A 20,175-nucleotide genomic window follows, 5' to 3' on the forward strand; every position below is an offset into this window, starting at 1 on the left:
ATAAAATTTGTTTATGTAAAAATTAAGATGCGTAATTATCATCATTAGTATATATAAGATGCTATGATTATATAGATAAGCAGATAATGTTTTAAATTTATATTTCTGCTTTGACATTATCTTAAATCGGTTAATTGATTTAACCGGAAGAAAAATTGATCGAGGAGTAAAAACTAAAAACGAAGAAGTGTAAAGAAAAGATAAATTTATATTCCAAAAATGATTTAGCAACAGCCGCCAGATGATTGTTGTTGTTTTGGTGGCTCATCGACCTTGAACGGAGAAGCCTTTTGTGCTCCACTAGTAATCTGAATTTGACCGTTATTAACGCGGGTTGCAACACCATAAGCAAGTCTTGTGAAAGATTCAGAAACGTTCTGTCCTGAAAGAGCAGATGTTTCGATATATTCAAGCTTATGCTGTTCAGCAAAGTCCTTAGCTTGCTGTACGCCAACTTGTCTCTGAGATTCGAGATCGCCCTTGTTACCAACAAGGAGGATGTAAGCGTTTGGATTGCAAAGTGCCTGAAGATCGTTAAGCCATGTAGAAAGTTCTTCGAATGAAGTTTCGTTTGTGATATCATAAACAAGAATTGCGCCAACAGCGTTTCTGAAGTATGCCTTTGAAACTGATTTGAAACGCTCTTGACCAGCTGTATCCCAAATTTGGAGTTTGACGCTCTGATCTTCGAGTGGACAGATGAAGGATTTGAATTCTACGCCAACTGTTGACTGACCTTCCTCACGGAATGTACCATCGATAAGGCGCTGAACGATTGCTGTCTTGCCGACACCTGAACTGCCAACAACAACAATCTTAAAGGATTGAGAAATTGTCGATTTCATTTTAGAAAAACCGTCTGACGAGTTAATCCCCCTGCCAAATTTCATCGTAAAATAAATAGAAGATTCATCGACATTTTTAAAGAGTATCCATATTCTTCATACCCAAAATGTTTGATCTCTCTAACTAAATCAAAAATATGGTAAATGGTTTTTTCATCAAAAAATTTGAAATCAAATATTAGGTTATATTCCTTATACCAAAAAGTTCCTACACATGAGGAATACTATGGCAATGAAATGTTTGAAATTCAAGGCTGACTTAATATTATCACACGGTATGTGAGGGATAATGAATGCAGTTCTTTCATGATTAAATTTACTATTACTTATACATACTTTTTAGCCTATAAGTATTTCTCAAGATTAAAAGAATTCTCAAATGAATTGAGGCATTGGAAAAATGACTAATATTCTATTTTTTCTTCAAATAGAATGCTTTAAAAGTGATTATGTGGTAGATTTTGTTGATTTTCAGCGTTTTCAGATATAGAGGATATGGAAAACAGAATCGATTCTTCTTGTCAGTCACTTTTGATCAACTAAAAATGGGATGTCTTTGCAGCGTAGAAAAGCCACCTGGAGAGCCAGTATTAGCACCTAACATTGTCATTGGTTCCGATTCAGATTCTGGAATAAAAAATCAGCCTTCTCCTGATAAAAAGAATGATATCATTCCATTGCTTGAACGACCTGAACCATTGAATTTTGCATCTTTGCAATTTACCTCTGATTCATCATCAGTTGATATAGATATGGAAAGATTAGAGCAATTACTTAAAAATGAAGATACGAAAGCAGAAACTTACACAATGTCTCCCAAAAAGAGTAATGCAGAGAAATTTGCTGAAACATTATCAGATGAGTACCCACTTGATGAAGTCTAAATCTGATAAAATTTTCAGTATTGTTTTCATAACTCCTTAGTTGCTATTTCTTATTGGAGTATATGTTATTCAGATTAATAGTAGCGTTCTAACTGAAAGCCATTTCCTTTTCATTTTTTGAATTTCAATTGGCAAATTATTCTGAAGTGTGACAAGATGGTTCTCCTATTGAATATATATATTTAACCATGTGCATTATAAATTGTATATACTACTCGTTAAAGCCTCTAAAAATATTGACATTTTTTTAAAAAAACTAAACACTAACATTTAAATAAACAAACACAGGACTATATCGTCGTTCTTATTTCTTACGTACACGGAAAACATTTCTCCATGATATCATTACAAAAATAAGTATAATTAAAATTCCAATGCCAACTTCAACGCATGGCTTGAGTGGCACAAAAACTTTCTTGTTTCTTTTGTATTTGCAAAGGAAATATAAACCAGCTGGAGCAAAGAAGACGGAAGCAAGACACATCACGCAGATTTGAGAACTTGTGATCTTCATTTCTTCAGATCCCACGCTGGAACTCCGAGGTGATGGGGGTTGACAATAAAATGGGATAATAATCCTCTGCGGGATGACCGTTTCTTGCATGTAGATAGGATGTTTCTCCTCGAAAACGCTAAAATCTTGCGACATGTCATTTACTTCCTCTTTTGATGTCTGCCCTGGATTTTCAATGTCATTTTTTGCATAGTATGGATTTATCTCTGTATTCTCAGAGGAATCTTCTACTACTTCTCCACTATCTGATATATCAGCTTTAACTTTTGATATTTTATATTGAATATTAAAACAATTGGAATCACTAGGGTTTTCTATATCGTCTACATGATACGGAGAAGGCGGATTTAATCTGGGTGGTGGTATGTACGAGTATTGATCGTCATTCGATTCATGCTGATCTTCCATTGATGTTTTCTTAGAATAAATTATTTCAAATATGATTTTTATTTGATGAATATTTCAAAGCTATTGGCAGATCGATACAAACGATACATTCAATTTTCAATAAGGTATTCAAAATACCATGATGCCTTATCAACCAGATTTCATAGATTTAAGAAACAAATGTAATGCCTTAAAATGATATATGAAATTCCAAATTGAAAACATTTCGGATTAATAAACATCAGTCAAATAATACATTATTCATAAATATTAAAAAAATTAGCATTCACAATATGTTTTTAAATTGAATACTTCTCAAATGTAATTACAATAAGTGTAAAGAAAGTCTATTTCTTTTTACTTTTGATATATTCGAGTATTGGTCGATAGTTTTCAAGTGGGAAAAATGTAAATAGAAATATTGAAGTCATATTTCTCGGATTTTGATAATTATTCAACTCATTGAACAATTTATCGAAATTTCTTGGACTCAATATCCTATAATTCTTATTTATTTATTATAAAGCAACGTAAAGAACCGTAAAAATGATTTAGAAACTTCTCCGATTTGATTAGATCAGTAAATATGAGACTTACATATCCATTAGAGTATTATTTATATTTGGTTTTGAGCATTTCTATTGAAATGAATAATAATCGATGTCAACATGTCTTTTGCGTGAATATGTCTATAAAATTCGCGATAAATGCTCCCATTAACTTCGTTTGATCTTTGTAATTGAGTAAAAAAAATTGAATAACAAACCAAAGTTCAAATCAGGAATTATTCATTATAGTATATCAAAATGAATAATATGAGACTGGCTAAGACATATATAATTGTTTAATCCTGCTGTATATCCAAATATTTCTTCAAAAATTTATTATCGAAATAATCTTGATTAACAAGTCACATTTGAAGTTTTATCTGGTAACATTAAAATTTATAGCAGTGAATCATCAAATCTAATGCAAAATTGAATCGGAAAAAAATTGAACCTTTAGGTAAATCAAAGATAATTTAATTTCTCAAGAGTACATGTGTAGGCCAGCATTAATGTTATATAAAAATACAACTCTATTGTATCAAAAAATAAACAATCAATTCAAAAAATGGCGGAAGAAATTGGAATAACAATTCGTCCCAAAAAAGACCGGACATTAAAGTCTTCAAGCATACAGAAAAGGGATGATAACTCTGTACCAAATCCTTCCAACTTAAAATCGCAGCCTTTAGACAATAAGGAAGAAACAACACCAATCCCATCACCAGTATCTAAGGAAAAACCAGCACCAGAATTACCAGATAGGAATGTTGAGATATGGGAACCAGATGGCACACTTAATTTGTCTGCTCTTCCAAAACAGATCGAAGAAGAAGAAATAAACGAACAAAATACAGAAGTCACAGTGCCAGAAATCGAAGATCCAGAAAAACGCGAAGAACAAAGAAAAGAATTTTTCGAAAGGCAACAGAAAAGCGTTCAAAAAAGACTTAATCCAGATTCAAGTTCATATAAAGAAGCGTGGGGTCATGAAAGCGACGATGAAAACTCTACAAAACCTAAGAAGAAATTCGTTCCTGATCCTGATTCGTTCTTTGAGCGACAGAAAAGAAGTACGTTAGTTCGCAATGAAGCACAGAGAGAAAAGAAGCAACCTAAGCCTAAAATGTCAAATGGATCCAAAGCAATACTTAAAAAAGATCCGAAACCAGTTAAAAATGAAGTAGAAGTCCCTCAATATTCTTTTCATCCAGATCAATCACTTACTCTTGACTATCCGACAAATAACAGAATTAGTGTTACAGAAGTCGAAATACATTGTTTAAACAGAAGTATTAAACAAGGAGTTAACGAACTCGATAATACTGTACTAGAGGAAATATCTCAGCAACATCATGAAGATCCAAATGTTACTAAGAAGAGAAACATGCTCGCTAAGCGTGCTCAAAAAAGATTGAAGCAAAAAGAAGAAAATCCACCAATTGAAAGAGAAGAGGAAGATATAGAATATAGACCAATAAATCCGAAGGTTCCTAAAGCAACTAGGGAAATGAATCAGTACTTTAAGCTTTTCAAAGAGGATCTTCCTTCAGATTAACTATTTTTGTTTGTTTTCTTAATAAAAATGTGCTAGTTAGATCGCACTTTGTCAAATTATATCAACAAAATTCGATTTTTTAATAATATTTTGAATTAAATCGATTTTCACAAATTCGACCTCCAAATCAGTTTCCTTCAATGATATATCCTCATTTTTCATGGAGAATGTAAGTTATGGAGACTTATGTCATTGAATTTGCTCCATATATTTACCTTCTTATTCATGAGAGAGACCTCAATATATCTGATTGTTTGAATACATCAATCTCGCCATTTAAATAGCTTTACAGGAAATTTACAATAGCAACATGCACTAACATAGACTCATGTATATAATTAATATATTCACACTTAATGAAAACAAATCTTTCTCCGTGAAATAAGGGAATTTAGAGATCATGAAAATTTTTTTACATGAAGCCTTAATCATTATAATTTTTAATTAATTTTATATCTTTATAATGATTGTGGAATAAAACTAGAATTTAGATATTTTTCAATTGTCAGAAAAAAAATAACGTATAAATGTCGCCGAAAACTCCACCTATTCAAACTCCTACAACGAGTACGCAAAAGTCTGAAATAGGACAAAAGCAAATTGTTAGGCCTGTATCAAAAATAGGTGGAAAAGAGTTGAATAGCTCTTGTTACAGATTATCAAGACCTCCACAAAAATTTACACAGATTAAAGCCATTCAACAAGACAAGCAAGAACCATGGGCTGCATCATACTTCCAAAAACACCCAGAAGAATTAAAGAAAACTGAACCTAATGTTAAACTCGAAAAAATTAACGAATTATTAAATGGAAATCAAAATCTTTCATACGAAACAAAACAAAAATTACTTATACGTAAAAAGACTCTCACTTATATTAAATTTGGAGAAAATTCTTACGAAGCAATCGAAGCTCATCACGATATTGGTCTCTTTTATCAAGATACCATGCATAACTCTTCTGCAATTCGCCATTATGAGAAAGCACAGTCAATTATCGATACTTCTTTCAAAAAAACGGATAATAGTCAAAACGCTACAGAGCTAAATAGCTCGCAAGTGAACAACGAAAATGGTGAGAATGGTGATGAACAACAAGAACCAGAAAATAAGGAATTATTATTCAATAAAATCAATTTATATTGCGGCGAATGCTATTACCAGCAAGCCAAATCATACCCAGAAGACGACGATAAGAAGAAGCGTCAAGCTAGAGCCGATATGAAGAAATCCTGGAACAATGTCGCAAAAGTTGATAATGAACAGTTCTTAGGCAGCGCAGACCTCGAATATCGTACGGAAATACTCAAAGCTCATATCGAGCGCTATAACAAGAAGTACTCTGATGCTGATATTTACTATAATTCCGCTTGTGAATATCTTTCTGACGAAAACGACCACGACCAGCAATTTCTTAAGGCCACAACATATGTTGAGAAGGCAGAGTGTGGCGAGGAGTATGCAGCTACATTAGATACCTTTGAAAAAAGAGAAATCATGAGAAATGTCGGCCAAGACTACAAAAGAGCTTACGACATCTTCATGGCCATTGGCGAGGAAGAGGAAGCAAACAGAATCAAGGACAAACTCCCAACAGAAGAGGACGAAGAACCAGTACAAGACCCAATGATGATGATTACCACAGATGATCCATCGAAATTCGTCACAAACGATGCAGAAGTCGCTGAGAAAGAGTTTAAACAAGAAAGCGAGGGCGAGAAAGAATCATCCAGAAGCAAAGATTCAAAAGATTCGAAAGATTCAGAGAAGAAATCGAAGAAAGACAAAAAAGAAAAGAAAGATAAAAAGGACAAGAAAGACAAGAAGGATAAAAAGGACAAGAAGGATAAGAAAGACAAGAAAGACAAAAAGGATAAGAAAGATAAGAAGAAGGATAAGAAATCAGATGAAGAAAAATCAGAAAAAGAAGAAAAATCTGATGATGATTTCGAAAAATCTGATAAAGAAGAAAAAGAAAAATCAGAAGACGAGAAGTCAATGAAATCAGAGAAAGAAGATGATGAAAAGTCAGAAAAAGAAGAAAAAGAAAAATCAGAAGATGAAAAATCTGAAAAATTTGATGAAGAAAAATCTGAAAAATCCGAAGATGAAAAATTTGAAAAATCTGATGAAGAAAAGTCTGAGAAAGAAGAAAAAGATGATGAGAAACATGAAGAAGAGGAAGAAAAGACAAAGCCAAATCAGTTGTTCCTTGGAGGAATTCGTCCATTCATTGGTACAGATGAAGACAAAGAAAAAGAAGAAAAACAAAAATCTGAAGAAAATTCCGATAATTTCGATGACGAAGATGATGATGAAAAGAAGTCAGAAGAAAAGAATATTGACTCAGAAGAAAATGAAAAGAAGAGGGACGAATCAGATTTCGATAAATCTGAAGAAAAGAAATCCGATGAAAATGATGATGAAAACTTCGAAAAATCAGAAGAAAACTTTGAAAAATCTGATGATAATTTTGAAAAATCTGATAATTTTGAAGATGATGAAGAGAAGAAATCTGACAACTTTGAAGATGAGAACTCGAATCATGATGTTGATAAGAGTGAAAATGAAGAAAAGCCAAAGGATGATGATGACGATGATTTCACATTTGATGATGATTTTAATTAATTTTTAATTTTACTTTTTGATTTTATTGTTTAGAATTTTACTCCTTTTATTTATTTAATAATAAAAATGACTTATGATAAATGATTCTAATTAATGATTTATGTAAAATCGTTTAAGTGTTCCGACCGACCACATATTTCCTCTAAATTTTCCACAACTTCGAGGTATCTTGCAGGCACGCATGATATATATATTTCATTGCTACCATACACAATATGATAGTATTACTTCATATAAAAAATGAAGGATTATTATTTTCGTCAGACGACAATGATAATTTTTTATTTTCAGGGTCATGTTAAAAAGATAAATTTATGAGATTGCATTGCAATGATACCAACTTGAATTGCAATGCATCTATTAGATAATTTTGGTGAAAATAAATTAAATAGTTTGAGTTTGTGATTTTGACTCCGCTAAAACAATGACTAGAAATTCACAAAAAGTTAAACAATTTGAAGATGGAAATAGAATGATAGCATACATAAGGAGCTATTAAATAAAGTTGTGTATGGGTGGATTGCACAAAAATTAATATAAATAAAGTTATCGTTCAATAATTCAGATGCTAGACGAAAATGATAATCCTTTTTTTTTAATTACTTGAAGGATTTTCAATATTTGGTCGCAATTACATAAAGCGCTATTATTAAATAAATTTTTTAGAATAAATATTGTTTATTCGAGAAATGTTCATTATTTGAATAATTTTAATTATCCAATGAATTAGAAATTGCACCGTGCGATATTAAAAGTTTTTCAATTTTCTCATTGCCATTTTCTTTTGCATAATCAAGAGCTGTTTTCCGATAAGAATCTATTGCATTAACATCAGCACCATGTGAAAGAAGAATCTTCACAATACTAGTGTTTCCTTTCATTGAAGCTTTATGAAGCGCAGTTGATTCATTTTTATACTCTTTGGCGTTAATGATTGCACCATGAGAAACAAGAACAGACACGATATTCTCATTATTTAATTCTGCTGCAATATGAAGAACTGTTTCTCCATAATTATATGAATCATTAACATTTGCGCCGTGTACTATAAGGGTTTCTGCAGCATCACTAGCATCATTTTCTGCTGCCAAATAAAGAGCAGTCTTTTTGTCATTATTTCGATCAAAAATGTTTGCTTCGTTCTGGATCAAAAGTTCAATCATTTCCTTTGAATTATATTCTGCTGCAATGAGTAGAGGTGTGTTTCCATCAATATTTTTTTATTGATAGCTGCATCATTTGTAATAAGGAATTTTGCAGATTCTACTGCATTGAGATAGGCTGCAATATGAAGAGCTGTTTGTTTATTTGTAGGGGACCTATCATAAATATTGGCGCCTTGAGAAAGGAAATATTTGCAAAGGGATGGGATATTGAATACTGGGGAATAAATGAAGCATTTCTTGATATCATTTGTTTGATCCAAATAAACAAAGAATGCCTGAAGATTATGATATTCACCACACCTAAATACTTCAATGGTTAGTTTGTATTCTATCATAAAAAATGTAACCAAAGCAATATTGTGTGATAATATTGCATACTCCATGCATTCTTTGTCTGGTTCAATCGCTTTCAAACATTCTTTTACAAGTCCAAAATTTCCATTAAGAATTGAAAATTGGAGGCATCTTTTTGTGATTTCTGAATTAAATTTTTCTCTTAACAAAGAAAAACATTTTGTCGCCCCATAATAACAACAAACTTCAAGTAATGAGGGCTTGGTTGTGTCTATAAAGAAAGGAGAAACAAGAACCTCATTTTTATCAAATTCTTCTCTTTCTGTGAATGATGTAAATGTCTCGATGTTGTCATTCATTATTGATTCAAAAATGGTGTCTGATTTAACAACTTCCAATGAAAAGTTTTCGGATTCAATTCTTTCAGGAGATATTTTATTCTCTTCATTTAACCAAATGCCATATTCTTTATAAACAAAATAGTCAAATCCGTATAGGAAGTCATTAATATGGTCAGGACGATATTCTTCATAAATCTTTTTGAATATGTACCAATATGACTTCAGATAACGATTATTGCATCTTGAAGCAAACGATATCGTATCCAATATATAAGATGGCAATAAATATTTTGTGTCTATTAAATTATTTTTGATATCATTACAAATTTTGTCTAAGATTTCTTCATTGGTGGTTCTTAGCCTATATAATGCATCAATTGTGTCATTGTATCCTTTGTATAATGACATCAACTCGTGGAAATTCATTTTTGAACTCTCACTCATTTTTGATATTTATTTTTTGAAGTATTCAAAATACATGCCGGATGATTTTCTTTTGATTTGAACTTGCACAGCAAGAAACTTTGATAGAATCTGGATAAAGATTCGCTGTGAATTCAAAGCAAGGATCTTGTATTCAGAACTTTCGTTATATTATCTTGGATATTGAAGTAAATTCACTAACATAATTTGATATTATTGTCTCAGACTATCCTATGAAAACCTAGTCCTATAGGTTACATTAAAAATCTATTTAATATTCGCATTGATTGCTTCTAGTCAAAAATAAAAATTGTAATTCACAGAAAAAAGAAATAATATCAAAAAAAATCAGATGAAAAAGAGATGTTAATATAAGCGAATTATTGTTTATAATTTAAATTTTCTATTTACACAAGTATAGTAAAAATGTATTTTTGAATTAGATAAATTAAGCCATATAATTAGCTTAATATATGATATTTATGCTTTATAGTCTTAGTTGATTACCATTAATAATTATTGCTTTAATTTAGTCATCTCAAAATCGCAGTTGAATGACAATTCAATTATTGAGAGATAAATCGGGCATGAAATATAATATGATTTATTGATACTGGTAATTTAAAATTAGAGTAGTGAAGTTTACAAATTCCAATTGAATACTAAGAGGTTTACATTTTATTTATGAATTTTAATTACCACCTCTCAATTTTTATCCATATTCCACACTGGATATCCAGTGTCAAACAATAGAGCAAGTAGGATAAAATTTTATTTTATTTTTTTATTTTTTTATTTTATTTTTTTTTTTGATTAACATTGAAATTGATTCAAGTGTTTATTTCATAAAAACACACCTTTTAGAAGAGAATGATGATAATTTTATGACTTAGATTAATTTAATAATCGTTATCGGTGACAAAAAAATTAATGATAAAAAAAATTTAATGTTTTATTTTTAATATAAAAATTCATAAAAAAAGTTTGGTTGGTTGTTACCTAGATTTACTCATCATCTTCCCAAGCGTCATCTCCGTCATCATCTTCATCCTGGTCATCATCCTCGTCTTCCTCTTCTTCGCCGTCTTCACCGTCCTTCTTCTTTCCAGAGAAGAATTCCTCCAAAATTGCCTGTTTCTTTGGTTCAGTCTTTCTTCTTGACGCGAGTCTTGAAGCGATTGTTTCTACTGGTTCTTCATCAGAATCCTCTAAATCTACATCGACATCGTCATCTTCGTCTTCATCTTCGAAAGCAGACTTATTTGACTTCTTTGTTGTCTTCGATTTCTTCTTTGTTTCTGTTTCAGTTGTTTCTTTCTTTACCTTTGTTGCTGCTGGTTTCTTTTCTTCTGTTTCTTCTTCACCTTCTTTCTTTTCTTTCTTAACTCTTGGTTTTCTTTCCTTCTTTGGCTTTTCTTCGCCTTCTTTTGTAGGTGTTGTTGTCTCAGCCTTTGGTTTTCTTTCTTTCTTTGGTTTCTTGACGTCTTCATTGATTACGATGATGTCATCATCTGATTCCTGAACAACTGTTTCTTCTTTCGTTGGCATCTGGTTTTCGACTTCTTGTTTGAGCTCTTCTCCATTTGCTGTTTGCAAAGCAGCTGCTTCTTGTTTCGCCTTTGCATCCTTCTTCTGTTGTTTGGCCTTCTTCTGGTCTGCAGCCTTCTTGTTCTTTGCGATTGACTTCCTATTGACTTTCTCTGCATCAGCGACGTTTTCGAGACGAGTCTTTTCTCTCTTTGCCTCGAAAGCCTTCCATTCGACTTCGAATTTATCGAGATCTTCTTTGTAGAAATCGATTGGCTTCTTCTTGAGCATTTCTTCCAATTCTTGGTTCTTCTTCTTGGCTTCGTCATCCAATTTGTCTGCTTTTTCTTTTGTCAATGTCCAGATCTTCATTGCGAGCAAGTAATCATAACCTTTCTCAAGCAATGCCAAATGATCTGCATTCGATTCACTCTTGAACTCGTTCTGTTCTTCTTCTTCTTCATTGTGCTGTTGGATAACTTCATCAGCGAACTTGATGCGTTTCGTGAGTTCCTTATCATCATAGAGATCGTAGTTTCCTCTCTCCAAAGCAGCGAGAATTGTTGCTCTTGGAACACCGTTGACTTTGATGATTCCTGCAATAACTTCTCTGATGAAACGAGCTTGGTTTGAGAGTTTCTTGTACTGCAACTGGAGAGCGTCGATTAAATATCTGTGTCTCTCTTCGTAGTACTTCATTCTCACTGGATAGTAGTCGTTGATGATGTCCAAAGGAGAGTTGAACTGAACAATCTTGTTCTGTGCATTGAAAAGTGTCATGTTTGTGGCAGTGATTGAAGACTTGAGTTTGAAGAATTCTCTCAAGCCGACAGACTCGATTTCTCTCATCTGAGAATCATCAACAGTAATGATGAAGTGAACAGAAACGTTTGTATGGTATTCTCTGAATTCGGAGATCTTTGGACCACCGAGATTAACTTTTTCTTCGACATCGGCCTGTTCAACTGGGTCATCACCTGCAGCAGCTTTCTTCTTTGTTCTCTTTGCCTTTGCTGCAGCTGCCTTTCTGTCTGCGAGTTTCTTGTGTGGATTCAATGATTCTCCGACAGTCAAACCTTCCAAGAATTTCTTGTAATCGTATGTCCAAATACCAATTGGTAATTCAGTAATCTCGATTGTTGTATCATCAATCTTCTTGACAATACCACGAGATTCCCATTTAACAATTGGCTGTTTGACACCGTCTTTGATTACTTGGATTGGAATGATCTTTCCTGTGAATCCTGAGTACCATGGTGTCATTTCAACCATTGGTTCATCATTCATCTTTCTCCTGAGATTGTCGATGATGTCTTGTGGACAATACTGAGGAACTTCACTTGACCAACCGACACCGATACCTTTAGCGCCATTAACAAGAACCATTGGGATGATTGGGATGTAAGTGACTGGTTCGATTGGAAGACCTTCATCAGTATTGTATGTCAACAAGTCATCATCTTCCTTCATGAAGATTGTTCTCGTGATCTTTTCAAGAGCGGTGTATACGTAACGTGGAGAACCAGAGTCTTCACCACCAGCAAGTCTTGTACCGAGCATACCGATTGGCTGGAAAACGTTGATGTTGTTTGAGCCAACGAAATCCTGGCACATGCCAATGATTGTTTCGTTGAGTGATGCTTCGCCATGGTGATAAGCTGCTTGTTCAGATACTTTACCTGATAACTGAGCAACTTTCAAGTCGTTCTTGATGTTGTTCTTGAGACAGACCCATAAGATCTTTCTCTGGCCTGGCTTCCAACCATCGATTGATGAAGGAATTGCACGATAGTTCGCGTAAGAAGAGAAAAGAATGAGTTCTTTATCGACGAAATCACTGTACTTGATGTGTGTATCTTTTGTACCAAGATATGTTTCATTTGCATCAAGTTGTGCGAGCCAGTTCTTTCTGTCATCAGCTCTCTTCTTTGCGAATGCCAAGTTGATCCTTTCTTCATCGTTTTCATTCGTGTAAATGAAAACTTTCTTGTGCTTGGAGATGTTTGAGAAGTATTCTTTGGCTTCTTCTGCTGTGGATGTAGCAAGACCTTTGTAGTACTTCATCTTGTAGCCTTTGCCATTGTTGTTGGCTGCTTTCCACTGTGAAAATTCTGGAATGGTGAAGAAGGAAATGGCACCTTTCTTGTTGTTCCCCTTTGTCACTTTTACGATAGGAGTAATGAATTCTGTGATGAAGTTCCTCTTTTTGAGTAAGTTCGGCCACATTGAGTGTACGAAGTTGATGATCAAACCTTTGATGTGGGAACCATCGACATCTTGATCGGCCATGATCATGATTGAGCCGTATCTCAATCTCTTCATGGAATCATCGTTTTCGTACTTCTCCATTGGATCCAAACCCATGATCTTGATAATGTTCTGGATTTCATCATTCTCGGAAAGCTTCTTTGCGGAAATATCACGAGTATTAAGGAGTTTGCCTCTCAATGGGAAGACACCGTAGTAATCACGACCAATTGTGGCAAGGCCTGTAACGGCGGTTGCTTTAGCTGAGTCACCTTCGGTTAAAATTAAAGTGCATTTGAGAGATTCGGCTTTTCCGGCCATGTTCGCGTCTTCAAGCTTGTTGATGATGAGACGGCCTTTCTTTGTGCCTTTCATGTTGGCAACTTTACGCTGTTCCTTGAAATTGGCGTATTCTGTAACAAGAGCAACGATGTCTGTCTTGAGGATCTTGTCGAGGAAGTTGTCTGGAAGCTTGCAATCGTCTTTGAGCTTCTTCTGGTCGAGTGTTAATCTCTCTTTGGTCTGGGAATCGAATGATGGGTTGATAACGAGAGAATCAACGAAAACGTAGAGGAAGTTCTTGACAACACTTGGCTTTGTCTCGACTTTGCCACTTCTTCTGTTCTTCAAGTAATCTGTGATGTATTTTGTGATTTGGTTAACGACAACATCGACGTGTGTACCACCATTGGATGTGGCGACGCAGTTGACGAAGGAAATCTGCTGGAATTCACGGCTCTTTGATGGAGCAACACCGATCTTCCATGTGTAGCCTTTCTCGTTCTTTACTTCACAAACTAATGGCTTGACATCTTCCTTGAGGTAAACCTTGCAGTAATCTTCCCATTTCTTGATTGGAACTTGGTTTCCATTCCAGAAAATTTTGACTTTTGGAAGAATACCGGCAAGATCGTAAACACGACGTCTGATGAGGTCGACGTGATCCTTTGTGATCGTCTGTAAGTTGAAACGCTCGAGATCTGGCCAGAAGGAGATTTCTGTGTATGAACCTTTTCCTTTTCCATTCTTCAGCTTAGGAGGTTGGATATTGGTCATGTTGTCTGTAATTGTCTGCTGGTAGTTGATTCCTTCATCAGCATTGTAGATGTTGATATGGAACTTTTTAGAGAAAATGTTGGCAAGTTTAGCACCGTAACCATTACGGCCACCTGTAACTTTCTCTTGCTTATCATTGTAGTTGGATGAAGTCAAAAGCTGGCTGAAAATGAACTCTGGAATGTAATATTCGCAATTATCATTAGGGCTGAACTGTTTTTGGGTGGAGATACCTTTACCATCGTTCCATACTGAGATTCTGTTTTGAGCTGGGTCAACTTCAACTTTGATCGTTGTTAATGGAGGGTCTCTCTGCTTGTTATCGGCAGCATTAACAAGAATTTCATCAAAAATCTTGTAGAGACCTGGAACATAGGATATTTCTCTGAATTCGAACTTTCCGTCTTCGTTGCAAACCCACATCTTGCATTCACGTGGCTCAATGGAACCAATGTAAGAATCAGGGCGAGTAAGGACGTGCTCGCGGTGTGTGAGCTTAACATATTGTTCATCTGACTCAGAGAGTTTCTCTTGAGAGTCAGAGCGGCTCATTCTTTTTTAATTTTTAGTTGCCGTTTATTAAAGGAAGTGTAAACCATTCAAATTCACTTCCTCATTTTATTTGATCTTGATTATCATATCTGAATGCTAGATTTTCTGATAAAAATTTGTTCTGGAGAATTTTTGTTGATAAAAATTTGAGATGTTTTTTTGCTCTCCTTATTTTGGAATCATATTACCAAATATAAGCTTGTAATAATGTATATTGTCGATATGATAAGCCCAGAATATCCTGACATTATTATTGTTATTCATTTTGATTCAATGTTGTATGAAACTCGTAATTACTTTGAAATATATGATCAGTTGCTGGATAGTTGGCAATATGTTGTTCAAATGGCCTCATCTTAGTTCAAATTCAGAATGACGAATTCGTTTTATTCGTTTCTATCTTTGAAGAGAAAACTTCCTTACTCAACTTCATTTCTGATATATATATATAGAATTCAAATGTATATATTTATAAAATTGGTTTAATTCTATGTTATAGAGGCATTATTCACCTGCAGCAACCTCGTCAAAAGAAGCAACATAACTTTGAATATAATTGTGAATGTCAAATAATGTCTATTTTCCGTCAAAAATGAAAAATTTGATAAAATCTGCAAAAAATTAATGTAAATCTTCATATGATGGTAAAAACAAAAGTATTGTTTGCTAAAAAATATATAAATATAAATGTTTAATCTATGTTTGTGATGACTGTTGTGAAAGAATGATGAGGAACATGTTCTGACTTGGTGTAAGCAGTTGACCAAACGAATTCGATATCGTATGGTTTAATACGAACTCCTGCTGAAATTCCGATGCTTCCCATTTGGACAAAAGCCGGAAGTCTCTCTGCAGGATTAGTTCTGCAGAAAGTAGCACCGAAAGCATTCGTATTGAATACAGATAATGTAGTATTTTTGTTATAGAACCTGAATTCTTCTGTGAAAGCTAAATAATGTTCAATACCTGTGTAAGTATGGCCAAATTTAGGAGAAAACTTCTGAGGAACGAGACTTCTTGTAGTTTTAGATTGAGAGAGATGGAATCGCTCAGGATAAGGCAAGGCTTGTGGAGAAATAACTGATCCAGCTTCTCCTCTTAAAGAAAGGTTAGGAGGAAGCTTGAAATGTATCTTTCCGATGTATTTTAATGCTGGATATGTTCTGCGTGAGTCTTGAATTGCAAATAATTTTGAAACATTGCGAATATTTAAGATTACGTTCTTATCAGTACCATAAATCTCGAGATTATCGAATGTTGTTTTATGTGCAAGCTTAATTCCGAGTACATTATAGTTCTCAGGGTCTTTGAAGTATCTTTCAAAATCCCAAGTGTAAGTTGAATTAAGTTTTGGGGTGTAACTCCTATTTGTGAAGTATACACTTGGTATAAATGACTTTACATATGGAATATATTTCGTTTTAACAGTAATTGTTGGATAACCTATATTATTGATCTCTTTTGTGTACATTTGAGCAATGAAATGAAGTAATGGAACAGGGGTATTTTCTTTGAGATTAGTCATATTCATCAATGGGTATTTTACGCCAAGTGAAATGACTTTTCCGAAAAATGGAGCATATGAAAGGGAGAATTGAGCCGATGAAGGATGTCCAATATAATCTAGTGCTAGTCCCATTCCAAATTGATGTTTAGGACCAGATACAATTTGTAATGAAGGTCCTTCTTCTTTTGGATCAATATTCATTGTTACTGTTCGTGGTCTGAAGAATCTTCTTGGTTGATATTCGAATGTGCAATTCTCAACTGAAGGTATTTTGCATATCTTCTTCTTAAGATTTTGCAAAAGTTCTTCATTTGTTTCTGTTGAAGCGCCAAATGCAAGGATATCTTCGATTTCACTCTCAACAATGCCCGGTTTTATCCATGGGCAGCCAGAAATCACACGAATCACTGAATGATTTGCACCCATAAATTTAGTTAATTTATATATCGTAAATTGAGTACTTTATCGTTTATAATTCATTCAAAATATGATCGGGGTCAAATATTCAGCAAACATCATCATTTAAAATTATCAATAAAGTGAGCAATATGAGCCTCTTCATTTTTCCAAGATAATTTGAATCAAATTCATCGATTTTCCGTAAAAAAATGTTCGAAATAAAAATATAAATAAAAAAGTTTTCGGGCGGGGCTCGAACCCGCGACCATCTGCTTATAAGACAAATGTGCTAACCGGCTGCACCACCGAAACCTCTGAAAATATTGTTTTCAATAAACTTTAGATGTAATTTTGGTACTTTTTCTTTGAAAAAAATCATATAAAATAATGTCTTAGAAAAACTTAGAAGAACTATTAGAGAGAAAAAGAAATTCAATACATTATTTAAAAATTATGTGTTTAGGGTTTTTGTGTTAATTTAGATGTTGCGGATGCGAAACTGTGTTCTGAGGTGAACTGTCCAGCAGAAGAGTGCGAAGGCAGCGATGACAACGAGTGTCTCGATTGGGAGCTGTGAGAACCATGTGACGACCTTGGACTGAACAGCAACCTTTGTAGAGACAACTGGTGTTGTTTCGCCAATACGGTAGAGGTCAACTGTGTACTCACCGCGGAGGAACTGTGTTGGGATTGAGATGCGAGACTTGGAGAGTGTCTGGGCAGCTGGGAGGTTGGCAGCAACTTGGCCGTCTGGTGTCATGACCTTAGCGACGAAGAAACCACCAGTGATAGCCTTGTTGTTGAACATTGTTGTGTAGTCGATTGTGATAGCATCAGATGTCTGGACAATCTTGTGGTCGAAAACGATTTGGCCTTCGATTTCGTACTCCTGTGTGAGCTTCTTTTCGTTGAACTCGAGTGGAAGATACTCTTCACCCTTGCGGACAACGATTTCAGCTGTGAGTTTGCCACTTGGAACGGAAGCGTCGATTGTGAACTCGACACTCTCGAGGCCCTTCTGGTCGCATGTAGCTGTCTGCTCGGCAACAACGCGGTCGCCCTTCTTGAGGAGGATAACTGGGAATGCTAAGCCTGGAAGTAATGTCTTTCCGACGTTCTTCTCCTTGACAACTAACTCAGCCTTGATTGTCTGGCCGTATGTCAACTTCTGTGGCTTCTCGAGACCCTTGACCTGTTCAGCGATGATCTCTGAGTTCAATGTGACAGCGATTGGCTCCTGTAATGAGAGAGGAACTGTGAATCCCTCTGAGTTCTTGAAGACGAACTCGATGTTGAAGCCTGTAGCGAGATCGATGTTCTCGTCAACTGTTGTTTCGAACTCGACTGTGATGTTGTGTTCGACAACCTTGATTTCGCCATCAACTGTCTTAGCAATAGCGTTGCCGCACTTGAGAACCATCTGGTACTTCTGTGCCTCGGCTGGGCCACTTGGGAAGAAGCCTTCTGTGGAAGCATCCTTGAGATCTTCGCCGAATGACTTCTCATCGTTGAACTGTTCGACAGCACCATCAACGATGACGCCTGGAACCATGGAGACCTTGAGAAGTTCGCCAAGCTTTGGTGTGGAGTTGATCTTGTGGGAGATAACTGTCATGTTGGCGTGGTAGAGGTAGCGGAACTCCTTGCGTGTGTGGATGTCGTGCTGGCGGTCACCAATTTCGACAGAGAACTTGACGTAGCCGTCTGGAATTGGGTTCTTTGGATCGAATATCCACTGGAATGTGTGGTCGAGCTTGAAGTCAGCAGAGTCGTAGAAGAGGAGGGCTTCGGATGAATCGTAGACAGCGAATGTGGCCATTGTGCCTTCTTCAACTTCGATGCCGTCTTCGAATCTGCCGTGGAGGACAGACTTGACAGCAGCACCTGGTTCGATGATGCCACCAACTGGGATGATTTCTTCAGCGCTGGCTGTGACATCGCAGGAGATATCGACTGGAAGGGAGACTGATGTCTGGATGTTCTTTGTAACATCAACCTGGTGGCCTTCACGGATTGGAAGCCATGTCTGGATATCGAATGTAAGTTGGCCAAGCTTTGTAGCCTGTGTGTATCTGTCACCCATCCAAACACCGTTACGTTCATCGAAGTCAAGCTTTGTGTCAACGGACTTCTCTTCACCAATTGTTGTTGTAAGGTTGATGGCAAGATATGGGTTGACGAAGCGCTTAAGGATACGGGCAACAGCAGCTGGGCGAACAACCTGACCAAGTGTAAGACCACCGCGGCCAAGTTCTAAGACCTGGTTATCTGTTGTGATGGCGAAAAGTTCGATATCGAGGAGCTTCTCGAAAATGCCCTGAGAAACGAGGAGGCGTGTAAGAGAGAAGAGATCGTTGATTGTTTCTGGGATATCTGGGTTCTTAAGCTCTTCTGGAACGTCGGATGAGCCTTCCTGGTTAAGAGCGTTAAGGAGGTTGCCAATTTGGTAGAGGGTGATGTTCTTAGCCTTGATACCATCGCTGATGAGCTTCTTGGAGTACTGGTCAGCCCGGTAGTTGTTGGACTGAAGGGAAATGGCTCTGGAGATGGCTGTACCGTAGATTTGAGCGTTGATCTCATCAATACCATCGAAGGAGAAGCGGTCATCCTGTGTATGGTCTGTGATGTAGTTGCGGATAGCGAATGTGTTGAGCCATGTAAGTTCGTTCTCGAGCTTGTTGAGGGTGAGGTAGGCGAAGTGTGTGGCTCTAACAGTTGGGTCAGAATCTAATGTATCACGGAAGAGACCCGAGTTAGAATCATAATGGTTCTTAAGGAATTCAACAACGGATGGGATATCAAGAGCATTTGGTAAAATAATTGTGGCGGCCTTGAAATAGTAGTATGTGGCCTCAACGGATGACTTTTGGCCTGGTGACATGCCGGCACCGCCATCACGGTTACGAAGGGATGTAACAAAGCGCTGGGCGTTGGAAAAGTCCATGTTCTTGAAAAGGCCATATGTAAAGCCTAAGTAAATAGCGTGGTATGTAAGTTCAGCTGTTGGCTCTTGTCCGGCAACTTCAAAGAAGCCACCGTTAGCATGTTGCTTCAAGCCAAGTTCAGCAAGTCTCTTACCAAGAAGGTATTGGTCAATACCTGAGTTGGCAGAGCGAGAAAGGGCAGCAAACAAAAACATTTATAAGGCCTGACAAAAGTGTCAAGGTGAGGTCAAAGGGTAACCTGCCAAGAAAATTACATTTTTTTAGAAATAACTTTGAAGATTTAGGATTTCAGCTTCATTTTCCTGATTTCGAAAAAATTTTGGAAAATAAAAGTTCTTTATTAATAGATATTATATCG

General features: G+C 35.7%; 10 protein-coding genes and 1 non-coding gene across 11 annotated transcripts; 3 read left to right on the top strand and 8 right to left on the bottom strand.

Moving 5' to 3' along the window:
- Window positions 1-188: 188 nt before the first annotated feature.
- TVAGG3_0240190 (small Rab GTPase RabA6) lies at window positions 189-878 on the bottom strand (the record flags this gene model as incomplete). The annotated part of the gene is made up of 1 exon (XM_001324236.2): window positions 225-845. The coding sequence occupies one exon, from the start codon at window positions 843-845 to the stop codon at window positions 225-227; it is 621 nt and encodes a 206-aa protein (XP_001324271.1).
- A 486-nt stretch (window positions 879-1,364) lies between these two features.
- TVAGG3_0240200 (uncharacterized protein) lies at window positions 1,365-1,986 on the top strand (the record flags this gene model as incomplete). The annotated part of the gene is made up of 1 exon (XM_001324235.1): window positions 1,391-1,729. The coding sequence occupies one exon, from the start codon at window positions 1,391-1,393 to the stop codon at window positions 1,727-1,729; it is 339 nt and encodes a 112-aa protein (XP_001324270.1).
- Window position 1,987: 1 nt separating this feature from the next.
- On the bottom strand, window positions 1,988-2,661 carry TVAGG3_0240210 (uncharacterized protein; the record flags this gene model as incomplete). Its single annotated transcript, XM_001324234.1, has 1 exon — window positions 2,034-2,651. One exon carries the CDS (start codon window positions 2,649-2,651, stop codon window positions 2,034-2,036), a length of 618 nt encoding a protein of 205 aa, XP_001324269.1.
- Window positions 2,662-3,740: 1,079 nt separating this feature from the next.
- On the top strand, window positions 3,741-4,803 carry TVAGG3_0240220 (uncharacterized protein; the record flags this gene model as incomplete). The annotated part of the gene is made up of 1 exon (XM_001324233.1): window positions 3,744-4,733. One exon carries the CDS (start codon window positions 3,744-3,746, stop codon window positions 4,731-4,733), a length of 990 nt encoding a protein of 329 aa, XP_001324268.1.
- Window positions 4,804-5,213: 410 nt separating this feature from the next.
- Window positions 5,214-7,436, top strand: TVAGG3_0240230 (uncharacterized protein; the record flags this gene model as incomplete). The annotated part of the gene is made up of 1 exon (XM_001324232.1): window positions 5,261-7,360. One exon carries the CDS (start codon window positions 5,261-5,263, stop codon window positions 7,358-7,360), a length of 2,100 nt encoding a protein of 699 aa, XP_001324267.1.
- A 634-nt stretch (window positions 7,437-8,070) lies between these two features.
- Window positions 8,071-8,241, bottom strand: TVAGG3_0240240 (uncharacterized protein; the record flags this gene model as incomplete). The annotated part of the gene is made up of 1 exon (XM_001324231.1): window positions 8,071-8,241. One exon carries the CDS (start codon window positions 8,239-8,241, stop codon window positions 8,071-8,073), a length of 171 nt encoding a protein of 56 aa, XP_001324266.1.
- Window positions 8,242-8,519: 278 nt separating this feature from the next.
- TVAGG3_0240250 (protein of unknown function (DUF3447)) lies at window positions 8,520-9,605 on the bottom strand (the record flags this gene model as incomplete). The annotated part of the gene is made up of 1 exon (XM_001324230.1): window positions 8,520-9,605. One exon carries the CDS (start codon window positions 9,603-9,605, stop codon window positions 8,520-8,522), a length of 1,086 nt encoding a protein of 361 aa, XP_001324265.1.
- A 937-nt stretch (window positions 9,606-10,542) lies between these two features.
- On the bottom strand, window positions 10,543-14,981 carry TVAGG3_0240260 (DNA topoisomerase II; the record flags this gene model as incomplete). The annotated part of the gene is made up of 1 exon (XM_001324229.1): window positions 10,590-14,966. The coding sequence occupies one exon, from the start codon at window positions 14,964-14,966 to the stop codon at window positions 10,590-10,592; it is 4,377 nt and encodes a 1,458-aa protein (XP_001324264.1).
- A 647-nt stretch (window positions 14,982-15,628) lies between these two features.
- TVAGG3_0240270 (uncharacterized protein) lies at window positions 15,629-16,904 on the bottom strand (the record flags this gene model as incomplete). The annotated part of the gene is made up of 1 exon (XM_001324228.1): window positions 15,658-16,899. One exon carries the CDS (start codon window positions 16,897-16,899, stop codon window positions 15,658-15,660), a length of 1,242 nt encoding a protein of 413 aa, XP_001324263.1.
- A 206-nt stretch (window positions 16,905-17,110) lies between these two features.
- TVAGG3_0240280 lies at window positions 17,111-17,184 on the bottom strand. The gene has a single exon. It is a non-coding gene; the product is annotated as a tRNA-Ile (tRNA).
- Window positions 17,185-17,314: 130 nt separating this feature from the next.
- On the bottom strand, window positions 17,315-20,011 carry TVAGG3_0240290 (uncharacterized protein; the record flags this gene model as incomplete). Its single annotated transcript, XM_001324227.2, has 1 exon — window positions 17,351-20,011. One exon carries the CDS (start codon window positions 20,009-20,011, stop codon window positions 17,351-17,353), a length of 2,661 nt encoding a protein of 886 aa, XP_001324262.1.
- Between the last annotated feature and the right edge of the window lie 164 nt (window positions 20,012-20,175).

This window comes from Trichomonas vaginalis, chromosome IV (assembly GCF_026262505.1).
Source record: "Trichomonas vaginalis G3 chromosome IV, whole genome shotgun sequence".
In the NCBI taxonomy this organism is placed as follows: domain Eukaryota; phylum Parabasalia; order Trichomonadida; family Trichomonadidae; genus Trichomonas; species Trichomonas vaginalis.